This window comes from Martes martes (assembly GCF_963455335.1).
Source record: "Martes martes genome assembly, chromosome: 4".
Taxonomy (NCBI): domain Eukaryota; kingdom Metazoa; phylum Chordata; class Mammalia; order Carnivora; family Mustelidae; genus Martes; species Martes martes.
Genome location: NC_137891.1, coordinates 170,845,227 through 170,855,297, shown reverse-complemented (window position 1 = coordinate 170,855,297; position 10,071 = coordinate 170,845,227). Strand labels below are relative to the sequence as shown.

General features: G+C 53.9%; 1 protein-coding gene across 1 annotated transcript; it reads left to right on the top strand.

Annotated features, from left to right (window-relative positions):
• The first annotated feature begins 384 nt into the window (after positions 1-384).
• XKR8 (XK related 8) lies at positions 385-6,493 on the top strand. Its single transcript, XM_080802169.1, has 3 exons — positions 385-707; positions 3,169-3,365; positions 4,919-6,493. The coding sequence occupies exons 1-3, from the start codon at positions 415-417 to the stop codon at positions 5,629-5,631; spliced, it is 1,203 nt and encodes a 400-aa protein (XP_080658295.1). The 5' UTR covers positions 385-414; the 3' UTR covers positions 5,632-6,493.
• The last annotated feature ends 3,578 nt before the right edge of the window (positions 6,494-10,071 follow it).

Below are 10,071 nucleotides of genomic sequence, written 5' to 3'. Positions count from 1 at the left end.
CCACCGCCGTCGTCTCAGGCCTTCTCTTGCCTCAATTGCAAAGCGAGGCAATTAGACGGCTGCCGCGCTGTGGAAGGGCGGTGTGGCCGCGCCCGGCAGTCTGCGGGCCTAGCGGTCCTCGGGGCTCAGCGGGGCTGCATGCGGGTGCCCTGTGCAGGTTGCTGGGCCGCAGCCGGGGGCGGCCTTCCGGGACGCAGACGGACAGGGGCGTGTGGGGACCGCGGGCGCCGTCAGTCGCGGGGTCCGCGGGCCTTGCTCCTCCCCGGACGGGGCGGGACGGGGAAGTCCCGCCCAGGAGGCCTGGGCCCCGGGCGGCCCCTAAGCTTGCGCCCGCCTCCTTCCTGCCGTGGCGACCCCGGGCGGGGAGGGCGGGTCCGAGCTTAGAGGAGAAGGTACGCGAGAGGCTGGCGGGTCATGCCCTGGTTACCCCGCGCCGCGCTCCTCTGGGACGTGGTCCTGGGCTTTTTGGGTACCGCCGCCTTCCTGATCGACCTGGGCGCCGACCTGTGGGCCGCGGGCCAGTATGTGCTCAGCGGCCGCTACCTGTGGGCCGCGCTGGTGCTGGCGCTGCTGGGCCTCGCCTCGGTCGCGCTGCAGCTCTTCAGCTGGGTTTGGCTGCGAGCCGACCCCGCCGGCTTGCACGCGCCGCAGCCCCAGGGCCGCTGCCTGGCGCTGCTGCACCTCGTGCAGCTGGGCTACCTGTACAGGTGAGCACCACGCCCTCGGAAGGGGGATCGGGGCGGAGCCCGCGGCCCCTGCAGCCGCGCCACTAGCCCCGGGGGGAGCCCTGACACCGGGGAGGGGTGGGAAGGAGAAGCTCGGGACCCAGGAGAGGAAGCTAAGCCCTTGTGGGGACTTCTGCTTACAGGTGAGCTCCCCGCCCCTAAAGAAAGAGGGGCCGGCTGACCGGCCCTCAGAACCCAGCTACCCTACCCTCCCTGGCACTAGGGAAGAGACTGAAGCCCAGAGAAGAAAAGGAGGCACATGATTTGGAGTCAGACCTATCTCGGCTCCAGTCCTAGCTAATTTACCATCTGTGGCCTCATCCCTGCCTCAGTTTCCTCCTCTGTAAACTGGCGACAGGAGTGTAGACACAGGTCTGGCCGGCTGGCCTGTTGTGGGGAGGGAAGGCAAGAGCCCAGTGTGCCTCGCTTGGTGCTCTGGGCTCTTGGTGGACTCTAGTGTAACAGCCGACCCCTGACCGGTTCCATACAAAAAATGTTCTTTTTTGTTGTGGGTGGGGCCTTCCTTGGGCAAGTCCCTTGAGCCCTCCAGGTCTCAGTTTACTCATTGTTCCAGTGGGGATGGTTGTAGCACCTGCTTCTGTTTGGTAGGGATTAAAAGAAATAAGGGATTGAGTTGCTTCGGCGCAGAGTAAGCCTTCAACAAATGTCAGCCAGCTTGATTACCTGGGTCACTGGGGAGCATCGGCAGCCCCGACCCTCAGAGCAGGGCTTGTCCTCTCAAGCCCTCTTTCCCAGTTTCCTTCTCCCTGCCCCACCCTCTGGTCCCCAGAGCAAGCAAGAGCGCAGCGATGGGGTCTGACTCAGCCCTGTCCCCTGAGCCAGCCGGGGCTGGGCAGAGGCTGGGTTCCAGAAAGTCTGGGTGGGTGGTACTCTTCAGAGCCACAGGGCCCGCTGGAGATGAAGAAGCTGAAACCAAGGGATGAGAGTCTGACGGTGGAGTCAGGATACGCTGTGGTCTGGGTTGGGATGGGGCGGCTGGAGCCAAAATCTGCTCTTGAATCCATTTTGCAGGTTCTCTGCAGATCTTGCTTTGACAAAGCTGCATTGAGTCTCCAGGAGGGGACAAGAGGAGCTTTGAATATTGCGGTTTTGCCTGAGGGACTGCAAGGGCCTCCTTAAAATGCCGGGTTGGGCAGAAGGAGAGCAATTGTTAGAGTCCTGGCGGGCTCGAGGAGCCCTGAATCCATAACTGTGTCATGCATCCTCTCTCGTCCCATTTCTTTCTTTGTTTTCTTTTCTTTTTTTTTTTTTTTAAGATTTTATTTATTTATTTGACAGACAGAGATCACAAGTAGGCAGAGAGGCAAGCAGAGAGAGAGGGGGAAGCAGGCTCCCCGCTGAGCAGAGAGTGCGGGTGGGGGGTGGGTGGGGCCGATGTGGGGCTCAATCCCAGCCAGGACCCTGGGATCACAACCTGAGCCGAAGGCAGAGGCTTAACCCACTGAGCCACCCAGGCACCCCTCTCGTCCCATTTCTGCTGAGCAGGAGGCAGACAGCCTTTACTGAACCTTGGTTTTGAAAATGGGGTGTCTGTTCCTGTCTTTGGACTGAGGCAGAGGCCTTAGGGGACTGGGGCAGAGGCTCCTGCTGAGGGAGAGCCCCAACCTGGGCCTGCCACCCCTGCTCCTTAATGTGCTGTCAAGTCCATCCAGGGGAAGTTGACTGTAAATATCTGGTGAATGACTTGGCTCTGAGGGAATGGGCTCACCTCCCAGTGGCCAACTGAGGTCAGTTCCGGGTGGGGGAAATCGTGGTTCACGTTCCACTACTCCCCACGTGCCGACGGGTCACCCAGGCCTGACTATCTAACCTTTGGACTCCCTTAACTCTGTGTCTGTTTCCATGCCCATCACTCCGGACAATTCTCTTAAATGAACCTGTCCTTCCCGTCTAACCCCTCCTCCCCTTCCACTCCTTCATAGCCAGAGAGATCTTCCTACAGCACAATCTGACCTATGTTGCCTGTGCTCAGGAACTCTTGGTGGCTCCCCTTCCCCCACAGGGTCCTAAGAAAATTTTAGGCTTTCTAAAAAAAAATTGAGAACTGTCACCTGGGGGCAATTTCATAGCATGCCTTTGAAATTCACACAGTTTTGGGTTCCAAATCCTGTTTCTACCATTCCTTAGCTCTTTGGTCTTGTGTCCCCATCTGTCAAGTGGGGATGTTGTAAGGGGGAAATGGGACAGGGTTTGGGATGACCCAGGGACATCCTGGCCAGTCCGAGCGGTGGCAGTTGGTACCCATCCCCATTCTACGATGAAAGAGTTGGGTGAGGTTAAGTCACTTGTGCCCAAGGCCCCGCAGCATGTGAGTGAGGAGCTAGGATTAGAGCCCGCCTCCATCTACACAGTGGGAGAGGAGAGGGGGAACACAGCGCACACTAACCTGGCCCCTGGGGGCCTCCGGACCCACCCTGCCTAGGTGTGTGCAGGGGCTGCAGCAAGGGCTCCTGGTGTGGCAGCAGGAGGCGCCCTCTGAGTTTGACCTGGCTTATGCTGACTTCCTGACCCTGGACATCAGCATGCTGCGGCTCTTCGAGACCTTCTTGGAGACGACGCCACAGCTCACGCTGGTGCTGGCCATCGTGTTGCAGAGCGGCCGGGCCGAGCCCTACCAGTGTGAGTGATGGGCCGAGGGCCGGTCCCCCCTTTACGGTGTGGGGGAGCTGCTGACAAATGTCAGGACGGTTTTCATTCTTTTCTAAAGGCTGCTTGGAAAATAAGAGGATGTCCCTTAGGCAGGTGTGCGTTCAATCTGGAAGTGACTCCTTAGCCTTCTGAGTGAGGACCAGTGACTAGTGCGGCGGCCGTGGGGGTTGAGGGGCTGCCGTCAGGCCAGCGCCGTGCAGAGCACTTTGCCAACCACGCTGCTCCCACGCACAGCGGCCCTAGGGGCTGGCGCTGGCTCCGTCCACTGGACACGAGAGGAACGAGGTGCAGAGGTGAAGGCATCTGGACCAGGGCACACAGCACTCCGGGGCACACACTTCTGTTTGAGGGCTGTGGGTGTCTAGGATCGGGGCCACTATGGGGACAGTCTCCACTGCCTGCAGGGGAGGCGGGGAGCGAGGGAAGAGACAGATTTTCCTTTCTACTTAGCGAACATTTCTGTCAGTGGCTCTTACGTGCCAGGTACGGGGCTGCTGGGGACCCCAAGGGAGCAGAATGTCTTGTACCCTGAAGGAGCTCAGAGACAAGGCAATAGAGAAAGACTGTGTGCTAAGACCCCAGAGGGAAGTGGGTGAGGTGTACCGGGTCACCTGCGGGGTGGGGTGGGGTCAGGATGGGTGACTCTAGCTCCCGGGGCTCGTGCTCCTGGCCTACCCAGTATCGTGGGCTGAGATTGTCCAGGTCAGTGAATGCAGCATGCTGGGCGAACTGGGAGGATAGCAGCCGGGCCAAGACCTCCTGTGCGGTAGAAGGGCCATTGCCCCAGATCTGCTTGCAGGGTCGGGGTGGCTTCCTGGTCCACAACAGGTGCCCAGTAAACATCTGGACTGGGAAAGGGCCGGGGAGTGAGCATTCTAGAGGCCCTCCAGTGCTGCCTGGTGCTCGTAGTCCAGGGTGGGCAACCAAGAGGTGGGAGAGGATCTCCACCCTAGATTGCTAGCGTTGGAGAATCAAGGTGAAGACCCAGTGTGAGTCGGGACGTTCTATGTGTGTGGCAGGGCTGGCTCTCCTGGCCTGGAGGGCGGCTTCCGCCACAGCCCGGTTGCCACCCAGGGAAGTTCCTGCTTCCGTTTTCAAGACTGCAGACAGGGAACCGGCATTACTGATTTTCAGTGCCCAGAAAGGATTGGGCTCTTCTGGGAAAGGAAGGGTTACAGGGCCCGAGCAGATGCTCAGGGTGTGGCCAGGGCCCCGGGGCCTCAGATGCTGGGTGACACGGGTGCAGATGAGGGTGTGTAAGTCACACAGCCCTCCCGGCTCCAATCCCGGAAGTCTCTCGCCCCGGCAGCATCTGAAAAGTTAAGCCTTGCGGCGAAGGGCAGACGCCATGCTCAGACCCTTGGTCCATTTTTGGTTGTTTGAAGGGACGTTCTCTAGCTGTAGTTTCCCTTCAGCCATCAGGGGCTCTCACACCCACCTCGGGGTGGCCGTGGGGCCTGGTGGAATGCGTGGCCTCTAGGGGGTGCCAGGCAGGCTCACCCGTTCCCGCTTCCTCTCCACAGGGGTCAGCATCGGCACGTCCTTTGTGGGCATCTCGTGGGCGCTGCTCGACTACCACCGGGCCTTGCGCACCTGCCTCCCCTCCAAGTCGCCGCTGGGGCTGGGCTCCTCTGTGGTCTACTTCCTGTGGAACCTGCTGCTGCTGTGGCCCCGGGTCCTGGCCGTGGCCCTCTTCTCCGCTCTCTTCCCCCACTCCGTGGCCCTGCACTTCCTGGGCCTGTGGCTGGTGCTGCTCCTGTGGGTCTGGCTGCAGGGCACGGACTTCATGCCAGATGCCCGCTCCGAGTGGCTGTACCGGGCCACCGTGGCCACCATTCTCTATTTCTCCTGGTTCAACGTGGCCGAGGGCCGTACCCGGGGCCGCGCCACCATCCACCTGGTGTTCCTCCTGAGCGACAGCATCCTCATGGCAGTCACCTGGTCGACTCACACCAGCTGGCTGCCCAGCGGGATCCCACTGCATGTGTTGGTGCCCGCAAGCGGCCTCTGCTTCCTTCTGGGCCTGGCTCTGCGGCTCGCCTACTACCGCTGGCTGCACCCGAGCTGCCGCTGGGAGCCTGACCGGGTGGATGGGACCCGGGGCTTCCGCTCCCTCGAGGGCCTTCAGCTGCCTCACAACAGCCGCATGACCCGGTTGGCGCAGAACTTCTTCCCTAGGGTTAGGGAGGAGGAGGCTGCTTTGCCACAGAAAGAAGAGGTGAATGGGGTCCTTTGAGGTGAGGCCAGACCCAGCAGGCCCAGAATGGATGGACTCAACTGGTAGAATCCAGAGGATAAGCTAATGATGCTGCTATCGGCCTTGATTCCCTCCAGAAGCACCCGATGCCCGATGTGCCAGGCCCTGGAGACCCGGGTTGAGTAAAGACTCAGGCCTGCCTTTGAGGCCGAGAACAAGATGTGAACAGCTGGGCCCTGGAGAGTCAGGGTCTCCAGTTACATACAAGACACTATGGAAGGAAAGAAGAGACCCCCCCCTTCCCCACCAACCGGTAGAGTTGGTACCCCAGAGCTCTGAGAGATGGTATTTCCGCCTCCCTGGCCATCTCCAAAATCATTGGTGGAGGTGCTGTCCCACGGCTTGGTTCCCTGATCCTGGGCTACAAGGCCCAGGATCTCCAGGTTGTGTTCAGAATTCTTCCTCTCTGCCTTACCTGTCATTCTGGTCATCCAACAGATGTTTACTGAGAGCCTTGTCTGTGGCAGGAATATTCTGTCCTTGGAGTCTGGAACAAGACTACCCTCTCTAGCTACTCCTGAGTGGGTGGTCATGCTGGAAGCCAGGGATGTCCAGCTAGTGGCCCCATCCGCCTCCCCAAGGCCTCAGTGCAGCCAGCCCAGCCTCTGGCCCTGCTCTCAAGTGGCCACCTTTCAGCCAAGTGCTTGTGACCCTGTGGTCTGGGCCATGGCTCAGCCTGTTGAGTATTTTTCTACTTTAGGCAGTACACTTTCTACCTCAGAGTCTATGAGAGAGGAAGAGAACGTGCATCCATACTTGTCTATGCAAGTGAAGGACATGTATGTGGTGTTTTTGTTTAACAGTATTATTAGATTATTATTAAAACCTCACAAAACCCTCCAACCTAGTTGTGTCATTAAATCTACAGAGTTCAAAGACACCTGGAAAGAAGGGTCAGGGACATGAAGTCCACCCTTCAAATTGGTAAGGGCCCTGGGACCAGAGAAAAGGGAAGGTCTCAGCCTTGTTTTCCAACTTTTGGGATCTGGTGAGCCGTTGTAGGGTTGATTACCGCCAGGTGGGCATCAGAACCCAGATCTGGAGCCACTCGGGTGTGTGCTGTTAACCAGCTTTGCTGCTGGGCCTGGCAGGAGGAGCCACAAACACGTCTGGAACCAGGAAGTGAAACCTAGAGCCCCGGGGAGGAATGGTACATGTGCTGGGAGTGCAGTGGAGGGGTGTGGATGTGGGCTGCGGGACCAGAGCAACTTCTGTTGCCCTGGAAGATACGTGGTTTGGGGAAACCAGGGAACAGGAAAAGGGCACTGGAGACAGAAGAAAAAGGTGCAGTCATCCGTGTAGGGGAGAAACAACAGAATAGGTAAAACTGTCTGAGCTAGTGTAAAAGATAAAGTAGGGAAGGGTACAGGGAGAGGGTGAATGCGTGTTGTGGGTGGGAGTTCCAGTTCTGTGTAGCATGGCCTGGGAAGGCCTCCCTGAGAACCTGATTCAGCCCTAAAGGGGGGAGGGTGAGATCAGCAGGGCCTGGCAGGAGGCTTTGGCAGCTGTGCTGGCCTGGGGCCAAGGATGATAGAGATGGGCGGGTAGGGGAGGGAGCCCTGGGGAGATGATGCTGGTGATTTTTGAGTAGAAGGATAAGGCCAGAAGGATCTCCAGGATCATCCTGTCCAGTGATTTCCAGACTTGAATTTCATGGACCAGTAAAATGGCCAACATGGCTGCTGACTTAATTTTAACAAAAAAAGGCAGTAAAAACTACCATTTATTATTATCTTCATCATCTCTTAATAAGATATAATGGCCTTAGAAAAAGGATTTTTTTCTCCAACTGGGTTTTTTTTAAATTAATTGAGGTATAATTGACATACAATATTATAAAAGGACCATTCTTTTAATTGAATACATTTAAACACCCATAAACACATCCGTAAGTGAAATTATTATAGTTTCTCTCAAGTCACTGAGAATATCAAGGGTTGAGAACCCAGAGGGTAGGCTTAGTGCCCAACCTAGCTTTGGACACAGGCTCTAAAGATTTCACTAAAACATTGGTACTGTTTACTTTTCCAAGCTTCCTGTCATATGTAGAGATTAGGTTCAGGGGAGATGCCATATATGCCCAAGCAGAAGACAGTGTTTTAGGCAATTCCCTACTTTCCTGAGAAAAATCCCCAAGATGTGTATTCTTAATGTTTTGGCTAAACTCTCATCTGTAATCGCTAAATGAAATTGTAAAATGATGGTAATACGTAATTAAATTGAAATAACATACAAGGTATACCACCTAAAATCTGTGGAACGAAGCAGTCACTTCATTTGTATATACAGTTCATAGAATCAAGAGTTTTAAAAAGATGGCAGTGACATGATTTGCAATTAGAAATTTCCTTCAAGATCCCATCAAGAATTTCTTTTAAAGGTCAAGAAACTTGTTTTTGAAGAATAAAACCACCCTGAATTACTAATTTTTACCTGCCAACCGAAGGTTTTTGAGAAATGCGCAGATGTTACACTTACTATAGGGGAGGTGGGAGAGGTTTACTCCAAGGCTTGAAAAGCAAATAATACTCCAGTATTTGTACTTACGACCAAGTTAAAGATGTAACAAGTCTACTTCAGCTATGATGTGGTTCAAAATACATACCTTCTGATTAAAAAATTTAATGCCTAGAATACAAGGCAACCCCCTTTTCTAAGAGGGAATTAATTTGGAAAAAAAAAATACATCTTACAGTCTGACACGTGGTACTTGGAAACTAGCCCGAATTCTGGCCTCCTTCATTGCAATAAAAGGCAAAGGGATTCTTAAATGTTTTCCAGACCAGTGAGGCACAGTCAGACCCAAATCTGAAGAAACGAAATGAGCAAAAGTAGTTGATGTGACAGGAAATGAGGCCAAATCAAGCGAGGTTTGATATCAGATTGTCAGTTTTATTGCTTTTGCATGTTAAGCTCATCACAGCAATGTATTGATTTCTCTTTAATAATTAAATTTCAGCACAATTTGACAGCAAATGAAACCTCTTACCATTCCAGTCCTAAACTTTAAAAAGCAGTAGATTTTAGAAACAATTAAGAAATAAACTTTCCCCTTGCAAGTTATTTTAAAATATTATTTTATTTCCCCATGTACATTTGTTTATCCAAAATGGTTAGTCTTTATTTTTGATGAAATTAATGACTGGATTATTGAAGGGTGCCAGCTTTCTAATGAGCTCTTCAGGTTTTTTTTATGAAGCCCTACTCAGAAGCCTACTTAGCTGGGCAACTGGGCTGATCCTACTCAGAAAAGACACAGGAGCAAACTGTACAGAAAATAAAAACTTTATTTTTTCAAGTTTATAAGATAGTTCCCATTACATATAACATTATGGTCAAGGACTCTACACAGCCACGAATGCCCGCAGTCACATAAATATATCCGATCCACTCAATGCCTTTTCCTGCTAAATGAGGCATCTGAAGTCCAGAGGGTTATGTTTTGAGTAGAAGCTGTCCTTAATGAGATGGCTCCCGTCAGTGCATTAGGGACTAGCCACGGAGCCTTGCTTGCTGGAGCGGTCTAAATCGGAGGAGAGGAAGGGACAGAGAGGACCTGCAAGTTGGGGATGGGACAGAACTAGATTTTTCTCTCATAGTTTAAGATATTTTAGAATCCCAGAATTCAGATTTGGCTTCTTTATAAGTGAGAATATTTGGGGAGTTCCAAGTTTTGGATGAAAAAGGAAGCCAATGAAAAAGGTGGTAAGAAGTAGAAGCCTGCTTAAGAAGGCCCCTGTCCCCCTTCTACAGGAAGGAGGAGAGGAAGGCCCCCGGCTCTCCGCCCTTGGCTTAGACCGTCATTCTCCCAGGAAGAGAAAGAACATGGCCCCGCCCCTCCCCGCCTCTGCCCCGTGGTTCAGTGGCACCGACACCCATTCGACACCCATTCGACACCCATTCAACGTAGCGAATGTCTAGATGCTCCACGTGCTGCAGCCAGAGTTTGTCAATCAGATTCTACCTGGAGCTTGAAAAGTAAGTTTGTATAAACTGTGGACAAACTGCGGTACAAGTCTCCTGGGACACTAGCTTTGCCCCTCAACTTGCAGAGCAGAAGACAGGAACATCCCAAACCAAATAAAAGCCCAAACAGGCACTGAAGTCTGGAACAGGCATCTATTCTCCCGGACACCACCAGCCGCCCCAGGGGCATTGGACAGGGTGATGCTAAGGCACAGTCAGTTTTACATTCGAAAGTCAAGCCACCTCTTAAACCCAGGACACATCTGACAACTCCAGATCCCGCACTAGAGACAGTCCTCACCATGAGACGTGCAGACCCATCCGGCAGAACCCACAGTGCCTGGCTAGGAGAAAGACTCATCATGTGGGTAACTTCATGGGGACACTTTCTAGTAAAGAGGGCTTCCCCGTGAAGAAATGACCCATGGTATCCTTTTGCCCTCAACTTCCAAG